General features: G+C 40.5%; 1 protein-coding gene across 4 annotated transcripts in view; it reads right to left on the bottom strand.

Annotated features, from left to right (window-relative positions):
- pard3bb (par-3 family cell polarity regulator beta b) overlaps nucleotides 1–13923 on the bottom strand; it is a 222297-nt gene that overhangs the window by 155957 nt on the left and 52417 nt on the right. For all 4 annotated transcript variants that reach the window (XM_063497300.1, XM_063497302.1, XM_063497301.1 and 1 more), the window contains exon 4: nucleotides 8065–8159. In XM_063497300.1, coding sequence (XP_063353370.1) covers nucleotides 8065–8159 — 95 coding nt within the window. The remainder of the gene's footprint in view (nucleotides 1–8064; nucleotides 8160–13923) is intronic.

Below are 13923 nucleotides of genomic sequence, written 5' to 3'. Positions count from 1 at the left end.
TTTAGGAGAGGGGCGTGTTCACCACTTTGCAGCATTTCTTCTTTGAACAGGCCAACTGATGATATTTTAAAAGCACAGACACTCTATAGTTGGTTACACCGACAGGTTCGAACCACAGACAAGCTACAGTGACATCATCAATATTTGGTTTTTACCGTTAGCATCCTTACCATTCCCATCTCGGTTTCCGAAAACCACACATGACAAGGAGGCTCGGGTCTGACTGTCAGACCTCTCGCTCATTGGCTGATGACTTGTGATAGGCAACGCATTAGCCAACAAGCACATCATGGATAATATGGAGAATATTCAATATGACCCGAAAAAGTGAATGAGCCCATAAACTCAGAAGCAAAGTGTTTACAGAGTCCAAGACAGAAGGCGAAGACTTCCCAAAGACTTCTACAGGACTAGAGGGGGTTTTTGTTATCGCCACCTGGTGGTCTTCAAACAAAATGCAGGCCTAGCACACAGTGTCTAGCAGGCCTAGCTCACCTGTCTGTGTCAGGGACACATGTCAATGCATACGGACCACGCCCCTAACCACAGCATCCAGGTGGATGAGGACAAAACTATTATTTTCCATCAGGCTGGAAACCTCCTTTTCAAAGCTGTAAAGTTGGTCATGTTAACACGGAGTCTTTGGAGATGGGCTTGTGTTTGCAACCAGCCTTCAGCAGCCTTCACTTAGAGGCACTGCAGCTGCAGTTTGTGTCGCTATTCCAGCACTGGCATCATTTCTCAGTTCTGGTTACTTTGTAAGCTTTATTTGAAAGCCAAATATTTTGCTATTCTTTAACGATTTCAGCTGCTCACCAGTTACTTTCATAATGCTCCAACTGGGCGGGATTGTCTGACTGGAGTAAGCGACATCTCTTCTGTCTGGATGGCAGCTTATGGAGCTTAGGTTTATGTTATATCATTAGGAAGTAATGATTCCTTTACAAATATGGAAATTCATGATAAAATCTTCATATTATTGTTTATTATTAGCACATTTTTGAAAGTATGCATCCACACAGTCTGGTAAACTCCTCCCCAGCTTCACATCTGAAAGACTTTCTCTCTCTGGAACGCCCTTTTTACGCCCACTCATGTTTCTCATTAACCCCATTAGCTGTGACTCACTCCACCAGGTCTTATTTTTCTTTGTTTGGGGTTTTTCCTCCACTTGTACAACTTTTCATCATTTTGTTCCCCTTTTTTAGTGTTTTTTATGTTTTTCACATCAATTTTTAGAATGATGCTTTTCAAAAACACGTTTTTCAGTTTCTGTCCAAATACTGTTAATAACACAGTTATAGATGTGTATATGAAAAAAAAATCAATGACAAACATGCATGAAAGGTGGCACAAAAGACATGATGAGACATGCAGAAATGCACACACCCAGGTGTAGCATTAAAAATAAGTGCTGCAATGTCCCTGTGGTATTCTAGACAATAATAAGCACCCCCAGCCCGAGCAACACATTTTTACCAACACGTATCCCTGCCTGTGTGTGTCTGTGTGTGTGTCTGTGTGCTGTAAGCATGACAGACAGTAAGAAAGAGAAAAGAGTGTTTTTTTTGGTGTACTGTACTCGTTTGAGTCTGGCATTTAGAAAGAAAGAGCTGGACCAGTAAATCTTTCCAGGTCGAAATTAAATAAAGAGAGGGGACCAAGAGAAGGAGCAAAGACAGAGACAGGAGAAAGACAGAGAATTACTCCAAGAAGAGTACTTTCTTCCCCTCATCGCTCTCACCAAAAGGCCAAGTGACAATTTGAACAATTACCCAGAGCCATTACCTCTATCTGAACCTGGCTGCTTGAGAAGAGACAGATGAGCCAGTGACTGAGCGTGTGCGCGTATGTGTGAGTACGAGCGAATGAATCGAAGAGTGAGGGACGCTGAAAGGGACGAAAAAAGAAAAAGACTGACAGCGACTGAGAAAATAACGTACGAGGAAGAGACAAACAGAAAGAGAATTTCTTTAGAAAACACTCAGCACAGGGCCATTTAGCACTCCAGCACTTACATGGTAGTTACTGCAGCACAGCAGGTAGATGGAGGAAACCCGTGTGGCACTGACGGCTTAAAAAAGACAAAGATGTGAAGGAAAAACGTGCAGAAAGAGAGACTTCTTCTTACAGCTACGGTATGGTGGAACGATTGGACTAACTACAGCAATTTATATTTGTAGGTAAGATGGTTAAATCTGATGTAACTTTTTATATTTGCAAACAGACAGACAGACAGACATGTGTTGGTCCTCCTGACCCGTTGACACATGGACTCCGCTAGACCCCTGAAGGTATCTGCATGAACATGTTAGCAACAGATCCTTTACGTCCTGTAAGCTGTGAGGTGGAGCCTTGTTTGTCCAGCACATCCAACACATGCTTGAATGGACTGAGATCTGGGGGATTCGAAGGGCAAGTCAACACCCCAAACTGGATTTTGTGCTCCTTACGATGAAGAATTAATCAGTGTTATTTACCGTATTTTTCGGACCATAAGGCGCACCGGATTATAAGGCGCATTAAGCAAAACAAAACAGTCAGATAAGTCAAACTTTACTCAACTCATTCTTCTTGCTTCCTCCACTTCCATACCATTGATTCATTAATGCTGAATTCTCTCACAGCTGCTCTATTCCCATGTTGTTGCAGTATATTAATGACTAACCTCGTATTGTGGATGGATTATCTCAGTTATTCTCCTGACTGAAGTTTGGTCTGTTTACAGCATCCTGCCATGCGACTGCATTTGTCCCTGACCCAGGAACCCTCATATTAACTTTTATCAAGTGGAAAAGAGTTAGCGTTCATCCTCCAGCTTTATGTTATGCTAACGTAGCTGTGCCGCTAGCGATCACGTAGCACATCTTTATATACCAGCTAGTCCAACTTCAGTAACCCTACAAACGTCACTGCTGTTTAGTTTTCTGTCTTCATTTATGTTGGAAGTGATAGCAGAGCTGTACGTTTGAATTTTTTCAGAAATCTCTCAGTCAGAACATGCTATATCATGTTTAGCTAACTAGCGAGCTAACTTCCTGCTAACTTCTAACTCTGTTAAATTTAATAAATTCTGTTTTCTTGGATGCCTGGATGTTAAACTTAATTGTTACACCTGGTAAAGCAGCAACGCTGATCATTTTATTAAAGATGAAAGAATTTAGACAGTTTTTAACTCTCAGTGATTCTGCAGTGTTCGTTTGACTTTGGGACCTGAAGCAGACGGAGTTTAGGACCCAGATTCCTCCGCGAGGTTCCTGACTACAGTAGCCGTAATGCTCCAACAATCCATCAAGCGGTGCGGCTTCGTAGCTTACCAAAGTCGTACTAAAACATTTTTTGACAGATTCTTGAGCGCCGTGTAGCACATAAAATCGGTTCGAGGTCAGTAAGCACAACCAGAATTCATAGAGAAGGCGAACTGTCGATTTTTGAGAAAATTAAAGGATTTTAAGTGCGCCTTATACTGAGGAAAATTCGGTAAATTGTTGTGTTAGTGATCAGAATGATATGTCTGATCAGTATGTACACACACACACACACACACACACTCACAGTTGTGGTCAGAAGTTTCCATGATGGGCATGAATGTCACAGTACTTTATATCTATGTGGATCAGACAAAAGCCAAAATAAATTAAAACTTGTGCACCAAATTCTTGTTTTAAAATCTCTGCTGTACAATTATCCAACCCTGTAAAAAGAACAGTTCAAAGTCATCATTAAAAACATAAAATTACCATGACATTCATGCCTATGATAAGTGTACGTATATGTTAAAGAGTTAAAGACCATGAACATTAATTCACAGTAATAGGAGTAATATAAGTTGAAAACTACAGTTCTGAGATTTTGTGTGTGAAATAAGGGAAGGGGGAAACATGAGGAGCTGATATGATCTATAACAGAGACCACATATATGCTATTGTGTGGTCAACCAATATATAAGCACCTCAAAGCACGTAACCTGGACAGACCTGCTGCATTACTGACATCCAGTAATATTTCATATCAGTAGCTGCACGAGTGACAGCAGCTTAGTTGTACAGAGTGGAAATTGAGTTTAGAATAACACAATCTGTGGCCCTAACCTCCTTACCTTATTTCTCCAGGAAAGATCAATGTTTATTAGAGATAAGGTGTATAATATTTATTATGGAGTTCACTATGAGTGCCAAGCTGTGGGTTACTGGTCTATTTCTCATTGGTCTATTTCTCACCTGTGTGAAGTCAGTGTAACAAAACTTAACAACTACCAACAAGACATGAGACAACAGGTGCAACCAGGTGTCGTTGAACTCTGCAGGACAAATGCATGTGGCACAGTCACAAACATGTTAGGTCATCCTCAGCAACAACGAGCATGGAGACTGACCACCTCTGAGGACCAACCACATTCCCCTAAAGCACTAAACCTTGCAAACACAGAGGTCTGTGGGGAAAACAGCGTGATTAAGAAAGGGTGTTTGTCCAGTCAGGAATCTCAAGGGCTCAAGGATCACTACTCAGGAGTCTAATCAAGCACGGGCTTCCTTTAACCAGCGGACTAGAGGGACTTTCTGAGTAAATAAAGCCACAACAACATGTCAGGACTGCATGTCTACACAACAAGCACACAATAATGATTTTATTTATTATAATATTCTGTTAATGCATGTCAATTATTAATAAACAGGTGTATTTAATTATCAATGATGGGATAAAGCATTAGAAAATATATTATACTTTTTTGTAATGAAGAATTTTAACGCTTCAATTCAATTCAATTTTATTTATACAGCGCCAAATCACAACAACAGTCGCCTCAAGGTGCTTTCTACTGTAAGGTAGACCCTACAATAATACATACAGAGAAAAACCCAACAATCACATGACCCCCTATGAGCAAGCACTTTGGCGACAGTGGGAAGGAAAAACTCCCTTTTAACAGGAAGAAACCTCCGGCAGAACCAGGCTCAGGGAGGGGCGGGGCCATCTGCTGTGATTGGTTGGGGTGAGAGAAGGAAGACAGGATAAAGACATGCTGTTCAGTGGTTCAAAAATTTGTAATGACATTAAGGCTAACAAATGGAAGGGTTATGTAACTTGTTTTACTTGATTAATTTAATTATTTGGATACATGTGTATAGAAAAGAAATATATCTTTAATTTGTCCTTTTGCAGAGCGGTCCACAACATTTGAGCAGTGGAGTTGTGTGGTACTTGTTGTAATTTGTTGTGAGAAATGAAAAAGACTGTGATGTATAAAGATGTATGTGTGTCCACCTTACAAGGACAACGTTAGGCCTCAGTCACACACTGAGGTTGCTGCCAGCCGCTGTGAAAACGATCACTAAGGCTACGTCCACACCTAAACGCATATTTTTTGAAAACGCAGATTTTTCTATGCGTTCGGGCCTTTCGTCCACAAACAGTGTTTTGGATCACTGAAAACAGATTTTTAAAAACTCCTGCCAGGGTGGAGATTTTTGAAAAACTACGTGAGGACGAGGAAAACAGAGATTTAGTCACGCATGCCGCGCTGTGCGCCATGTTATTGTTTTCATGAAATGAATTTCTACAATGGCGGATATAGACAAAATACTGTTGCTGTTAATCTGACTATCTGCAGTTTTTACACGCTTACATGTATGCACGCAATTACCATCCCTCCATTTAGAAAGACTGCTTCTATGCACCATCTTTCTTTACTCTTTCCCTCCCAGGCTTCCAGACCTCTCATTGGCCAACATTTCTACATGGTTACAATTATATCACCACCTGCTGCTTTAGCATGTTCTTGACAGCGTTTGACTTTGTTTTTTGCGTTTACATGTGGACATGGTTCTTTTTTTTAAACAAAAATTGAAAATCTCAGTTTACAAAAATACCCGTGTACGTGTGGATGTAGCCCAAAGCGCCGTTTACACGGACCGGTGAGTGACTCCACTGGTAACCACTGCTCACCTGGAAAAATATGTATTCCTGTATTGGTTAGCTAAAGGCTGCTGGCAGTCATCAGTGTTAAAATGGTGGCAAAGAGGTTTCTGCTGCTGCTGCACCAAAAGCCTCCTCGTGATTGCTTTGGTCCTGATCATGTGCTTGGTAGACGCTGACGTGTCTGCAAACACGACGCATGTTTGGTTGGCTGTTGGCTGCAACGCTAAGGCACAACTTGGAAAGTAAATGGGGAGTTGCAGACAAAGTGGTGTCTTCAATGCAAAATACAGACTTTCTAGGGGGAATACAGTAATTCTTTATGTTTTAAAACTAGTAAGTAATGTGTAATATATGTTTTAAATAATCTGCCCAATACTCTCAGTGTAACGTGATAATGAAGGTTATAGATTAAAGATGGCAGAGCTCGATCAACGTTCAATTTGAATTCAAGCTAGGGTGAAATGAGCTATTCTCCATTAGATGGATGTTCTGTTTATCGCGCTACATGTAAGGAGATGTATCAGGTCATTGCTGCACTTGTGCATGCTATATTTTTGGTCTGAGTATTCAGATAGGACAAAGAAAGGAAACTGAAGAAATGCAGCATGGACAGACTCACTGTTTTTAAGAAGAACACGAGACTAAAAAGAAGTGCAAACAGCTTCAGAGGAGAACCCAAACATGACAGACAACAAACGGTTAGTATTCCTACAGCAGCTCCTTTTGTGTTTACTTTGGATTAACTGTGAGCCCAAATTAGTCATTCTGACACAAACTGGGTCAAAGTGTTAAAAATGTAAGAAAAAAAAAATTTAATGTGTAGAAGGTGAAAAGGACCGGGAATATGAGAGGAAAGGATAAAAAAAAGACTTTGCCCTATGACCTTTGAAGAGAGAGAGACAAAAAATGAAAAGAGAGGGAAGAAAAACTGTATTCATCCATCTTTGTTAACGGAGCCTGAAGTGACAAAGTGTGTCTGCAGAGAAAGGACATGATGACACTAAACGCTCCATTCAGCCCAAACCTTAATCACATGTGCCTCACACACACCTGCATACAACACTGACCCACCCACAGGACACCTGAGCTTGCTGTTATAAACATGTAACCGTGTGTTAAACATGACAAACACGAGCAGCGCACATCAAACAAAACACTTTAAATGACAGGATTGTGCATGCAATAAAAGTGTTTCATTTACATCACTGTATATGCACAGTGTATATAATGCTTCCCTACATACATTAAAAGGCCAGACATTCATAATAATAACAGCAGACCAGGCCAACTGTGAAGTATTCCCACTACTTTCATTTATGCTTCCAACTAGAAAATAAACTATGAATTTTCCTTATCCGATGAACCCAGCAGCATCAACATTAGATGTTTGCATGCTCATATAAACTTTGAATGCTATACTCTTTATGAGCTTTATGAGCAGTGGGGTAAATTTAGCATTTTTCCCTGGACTGTTGCTACAACAAAAGCCACAAGAGCATGAAAATCTAATCGTTTCTCCCTTTTACAACAGCATTAGAAGGACGCTCACAGTGCCTATGATGAGACATTAGAGTAAATCAATAACTTACAAAAGCTATTCAAACACATTTTACAAAGATAGTATAACTTTGGAAGAACCTAATGATACCAATCAGCTCAACCTTAATAAAGATGCTGTGGTACGTGGTGTCACACAGTACATACACAATATATCACAGTTCTTTTCTACCTGTTGAGGAATTAGGAAGAAGAAGACCGTAAATATCCAGCTAACAACAGTAAATGTATACTCAGCCATTATGTGTATTTCCATAATAGAGGAACATCTGGACTAACCACACTTAACTTGAACTGCTGAAGCTTGAGGAAAACTTTGGAGAGCATTATTGCACCAACCAAGGACTGATCGTTTAACCTCGTACATCACAGGTGTGCCTCAGGGCCAGTCTGCTGAGTCACAGGTAGACCAGCCAACATCGACTCCCGTGTATGTACATATGAACATATAAGTATTGTTTTAATACATACCAGAAAAATCCTTGAAAAATAAGTATTACAGTAGTTTTATATTTTAGTTTTAGGTCTTTAAGTGTGTTTCTGTGTGCTGTTCTCCCTTTCTTCTCTCCGATGGCCTTAGGGTCTTACCATCAAAGTGTTGTCTTCCTTGAAGGAGGGCTCAGACTCTGCTGGTTGGGGGCTGAGGGCAGAATCACTGCTGCTTCGCACCAGCAGGGGTGTGTCTATAATAAGCATACAGAGGACAGCATTCAGTCAGCCACAGACTTAATGCGCAGATACTTAAACATTAATTGTAAGTTGAGCGTACGCTAACAGAGACATGTACGTGTTATCTGCAACATGATGCAAAATCAAGACGAGTTTGAAAGTGAGAAGATCTGCCGCCCAAAGTCATGGTTATACATACACGAGTGCAGAAATGTGTGTTTGTTCATGCAGCTTGAGTGTGCACACTAATTAATTACTCAAAATGTTTGAAGATGTTCAGCAGCCCATAAATCAACCACTTTTCCCTCATTTCTATCTTTGCATAAGTGGTGTTCAGGAAAAAGCACATAGCATGAATCTAACCACCAACTAACCACACAACAGTTGGTTTGAAGCCACATTAACTCTGCTCCTCTGGTAGCTTCTCTGTCTGTCAGTCCAAAATAACAGAGAGTGCCTGGCTCCAGAGCCAGACAGGCGAGAGGTTTATCACAGAAAAATAGAAACGCACACGGAAACACATAAATGTGACGTTCTGGTCACAGCTGGGACGTTTTCCTGAGATTTAATGTGTTAATTTTAAATATACAGCTACAGCAGCTACACTGTAATATAAGACACATTTTACAAGTCTGTGATTTTAGATTGTGATTGTTTAGTGTGTAAACTCCAACTTTGTAGATTTACAAAGAGGTTTGTTTGAATAGCCATAAATTTACACTCACTGGACAACTTTAAAAGTTCACCCTGCTAGTAGCAGGTGGATCCTTCCTTCATGGTATGGATTCAACAAGGTGCTGGAAAACCCTCAGAGATTTTGGTCCATATTGATATGACAGCATCACGCAGCTGTGGCGGGAAACAGCCGTTACGCCGCATCCCTAAGGTGCTCTATTGGATTGAGATCTGGTGACTGGAGACCATTAGAGCACAGTGAACTCGTGATAGAGCACAGCTAGAGATGATTTGAGCTTTGTGGCATGGTGTGTTATCCTTCTGGAAGCAGCCATGACAGTAAGGTCCACTGTGATCATAAAGGGATGGACACATGTGGAATTTAAATGACGCTTAATTAGCATTATGGGTCCTAAAGTGTGCCACAGACCCACACCGTTACACCACCACCCTGAACAGCTTGATGTCATTTACACCAAATTCTGACCCTACCATCAAAATATTAAGAAATGGAGTCTCATTAGACCCAGAATAGCTTCTGCAATCTTCTAGTATCTAGTTTTGGTGAGGCCGTGCGAATAGCAGCCTCAGTTCCCCACTCTTAGCTGGCCGGTGTGGCGCCCGGTGTGGTCTTCTGGTGCAGTAGCCCATCTGCTTCAAGGTTTAAGATGTTGTGCGTTTAGAGATGCTCTTCTGCATACCTTGGTTCTAAAAGTGGTTAACTGAGCTACTGTTCTCTTCCTATCAGCTCAAACCGTGAAGACACTAAAGATGGCTGTGCAGAAAGACCCCAGCAGATCAGCAGTGCATGAAACACTGAGACAAACCTAACAGCTATGCTAGGTTAAAGTCACTTAAATCCCTTTTCTTCTCCCATTCTAAAGCTTGGTTTGCACCGAGGCTTATAAGGTAATTGCACTAACAAGTCATCGAACAGGTGAGTGAATATTTAAGGGGGATGTACTTTGTGGAACACGAGCCATATTTAGCAAATTCGTGAATACCATCCAAGTAAATATAAGAGCTGGCATTGGGTTTAATGAACCTCAACTCTGATGCAACAACCAATGGGAGCAAAGAAGACCAGAGGTCATGTGCTATGATGGAGTGGGAAATGTATAAAACACAATTTTCTCACCCTCTCCAGGACAAGCACATTTGTAAATCTAATTACAAATTAATTCTTGTTAACATAAAGCAAAGTTTGAAGGGATTGGACCGCCACGCTCCCCCGGTGAGGAAGGACGTGGCGACACTTCTGAATGTGTGATGTATCTGCAACCAGAACATCACAGAGCTCTAATGTGTGACACGTTAATGTATACACTGATGTTCATGCATAAATGCTTGATCTGGACATTTGTTTGTGCAAGAAGCTGATATATGATAGTGTTTTCGTCTTTGCATCTCATCACCCCTTCACATAAAATAATCACTTAACAGAAACTGATAAATGAAACACAGAGTGCTGTTGCTTTGTGCAGAACGGAGAAAACGTGAAATTGGAAGAAAAAACTGCAAAACTAAAGCCAATTACTGAGATTTATTAGCAGTGGCATTACTATGACATGTGTGGTATACTCCCAGACCTTAATTCTACCCCTCCCACTCATGGGGACCATCAATCCATACATACATTAAGAACACTGTCATGATAGTGTCTACAGTTCAATAGGGAATAGTATAGTAAGGTGGTGGTGAGGGTGGAGGGAACTCTATATGGTCGCCCTACTCAGAAAACATGCCAAATGGTATTTGTAGGGTCATTTATTGATCGTCACAAAATGGACCCTTGGTGCTCTTAAGACGGGCTGGGGGATATGGATTACATCAAAGCTTCAATGAATTCCTCTCCTCAAAGAAAGCAATGAAAGAGGCATAATGGATGGAGGACAGAAGTGGTGAAAATGAGGGCAGAGAAACAGAAAGAAAATATATAAATATATATAAAACAAAATATGACTATACTGTAAATACTGAAAAATAAAACAATAAAATTGGTTAAAATAAGATATGTGGCATATTCCAAAAGATATTCTAATTTAAAGAGAATTCTAGATTTTCTAGTCATCGTCACTAACGACCACTTCCTGACAAACTGTGGTGTGTAATGATGACAGCATGATTATGAGAGTGGATCTTACGCTGAATGTTTCGCATCTAAATATAATCGACGTGCTTAACCTCCTAGGACCTGGCGCCCACATATGTGGACATCACATTTTGGATCGTCTAGACCACAATACTAAATTTTGCTCTACAAGGGCCTGATATCCACTTACGAGGACATTATACTGCCACTGTTCTATCGAAATTTAAAACGAACGACCTCATATGTGGATATCAGACCCTTGTAGAGCAAAATCAGGTAAAAAGATAATTCTTTGTTTTTACATTCATCACGCAAAGAGAAATTAAAGATGCATGCCACGAAAGAGTTCGGGTCTTCGGAGGTTAAATGTTGTTAGTTATTAGATAGGAGTAAGAGGGTGGATGGACGGACAGATGGATGGATGGATGGATGGATGACGGCTGAATGAATGGATGATTGGATGGATTAATCGATGACGGGTGAATGGATGGATGGACGACGGCTGAATGGATGGATGGATGATGGCTGAATGGATGGACGGACGGACGGACGGATGGATGGATGATGGCTGAATGGATGGATGATGGCTGAATGGATGGACGGATGGATGGATGGATGGATGGTTGGATGGATTGATCGATTACGGGTGAATGGACGGATGGATGGATGATGGATTGATCGATGACGGCTGAATGGATGGATGGATGGATGGACGGATGGATGACGGCTGAATGGATGGATGGATGGATGGATGGATGGATGGACAGATGGACAAATGGATGATGGATGGATGTTACTGGTTTAAAAGACTTCCAGGACAGTTACACATACATTATTAGCATGTTTGTGTATAAAGGGTGAGATAAGAAAATTATATTCACTGTACCAACAGCAGACAGTGATTATATCATGTATGTATAATTAGGTAGATATTAGGAGAAGTTATTCAATACTGTTTTTTTCCTGGTTTAAAATGAGCCTCGGGGAGGTGAGCACACACTCAAGCATCTTTGGTCCACGCAGAGTTTAGAGTTTATAAAGGTTTGGGTATTTTCATGTTATTTTTGACTATTTGATTTAAAGATTTCCTCACTAAAGTCCCAGTGATTTAGCTTGGAAGTTAAAACCTCTTTAGTACGTGTCAAATTTTTTATATGCAGGAAAAACCTTGGAATCAAGGTAAGTGTGCCACTTACAGAAAACACTACAATCAGTGGTTTTTGACTCTTATGGGAAACCTTTCCTGATCCGTTCTAATGCTGATTATGTATCCTAGTTGAGGAATTTTAGCACTTTGATTCCTGATTTTAAGCAGTGTGGGCTCATCAGCCTCTACTGATATTCCTGAGTCCCTCGTTTCACTGAATGAAATGTGTCAATTACTAAGTGAGACAAAAAAAGAAAAGAAAAATCCAGGAAAGTAAAACCAGAACACGAGGAAACGTGTAAGAGAGAGACAAGTGACTTAACTCAGAGCCCAAAGCTCAGACGGTGATAGAGGCCTAAGTCTGACCTTCTCCCGCTGACAGTGATAGTCTGCAGAGCTCTGTTGCCTCTAATCTCCCGTGACAGTCACACATTACAGCTAATCTCTGCTGACAGGCGACCATACTGAAACAGACTAAACTTCCTGTCTTAACAGCGTCTGGATCATACAGTGAAGTCCCGCTTTACAAGTAAGGAAGGTCATATCCTACAAGCCGAAATGTCAATTCTTGTATCAATGTTCGAAATAAATCTAGTGGCAGCGATTGTGTGAAATTCAGTCTAAAGAAGTGCGATGACCTGCTACCAAACAAAACATTGTGTTTATGACGTGTCCTTTAAGCTGCAGAGAGAAGAATGAGGTCAGTGAATGCAGAAATATCTCTGTGCACACTAATGAATGAGCACTGTCACACTGTTTTAGAGACATTTTGCTAAAATATTTAGAAATGTTAACATTTGCTTTGGCTAAAAGTTAGCAGACACTGTCCATAACGTGCACAGTTTCATTGTTTCAAAGCAGAATCAAAGAGACTGTGACAGCTTTATACTCACATGTACAGTACTGCTCCTAAACAAGAACGAGGACTTGAAATAAGACAGAGACAGTGAGACAAGGCGAGAAAGACACAGGAAGGAGGAAAGTGATGCAAAGAGAGAGTCGTGCAGACAGGTTGGGCCAGGTAACACTGACCAGACAGACATCAGTTTCTACACTGCTCTTCCTGTGTCTCCTTCTCAGCTCCGTCACACTGCCACCATCATGGTTTTATTTTTTTTATCTGTCCTGACTATCAGGTCCTGTTCTTTGTCTTTGCTGGAATTCATTCTTCGTGTGCAGAAAATGGCTCTGAACCTCATAAACATGTTTTATATTTTAAAATTACAGATTCTTTCTTCAAACCATAGACTGTATTAGTTCCTTTGTAATTTGGTGGAGGATGAAACTTGTTTCTTTTCACTCACCTTTTTATGCACTGACCTGCAGGCTGCAGCTAAAAGGCAATGAGCTTCCTGAAGGACTTTTTGTTCCTGTCAGGAGAATCCTTTGAAATGGACTATTGAACATACAACACAGAGAATACACTGACCTCTCACAGTCTGTCAGGGGCGTAATGGTTCCTCACATTTGGTTTTGGTATTGTGACACCATGAAACTCCACTCACTCACCAGAAATTACACCTTAAATAAATATGTTTGTAGGCACTTTATAAAGTACTTTGTAATAAATTGAAGATAAAATGTTTAAATACACAAATAATAAACGGAAGTATTACATTTTAATATTCGCTATAAGATTATGCAACGCAAATCCCAAAACAACTGACTTGTCAAACATTACTCCCAAAATCTGCGGATCTTTAATGGCAGCATGTGGTTATTATAAAGAACAAATCAAGAAAATGTAAGAAGTCTGAAAAGTAAGTTTTACTGAATTTCAAATTTGACTGTAAAACTAATATTTCATGTGACTTATGATCAGGTTTACTTTTTTTAAATCTATATAAGAGCGCAGCAGCACTGG

This window comes from Pelmatolapia mariae, linkage group LG16_19, assembly GCF_036321145.2.
Source record: "Pelmatolapia mariae isolate MD_Pm_ZW linkage group LG16_19, Pm_UMD_F_2, whole genome shotgun sequence".
NCBI classification, from domain to species: domain Eukaryota; kingdom Metazoa; phylum Chordata; class Actinopteri; order Cichliformes; family Cichlidae; genus Pelmatolapia; species Pelmatolapia mariae.
The sequence above is the reverse complement of the archived record's forward strand: the minus strand, read 5'-3'. Positions and strand labels throughout refer to the sequence as shown.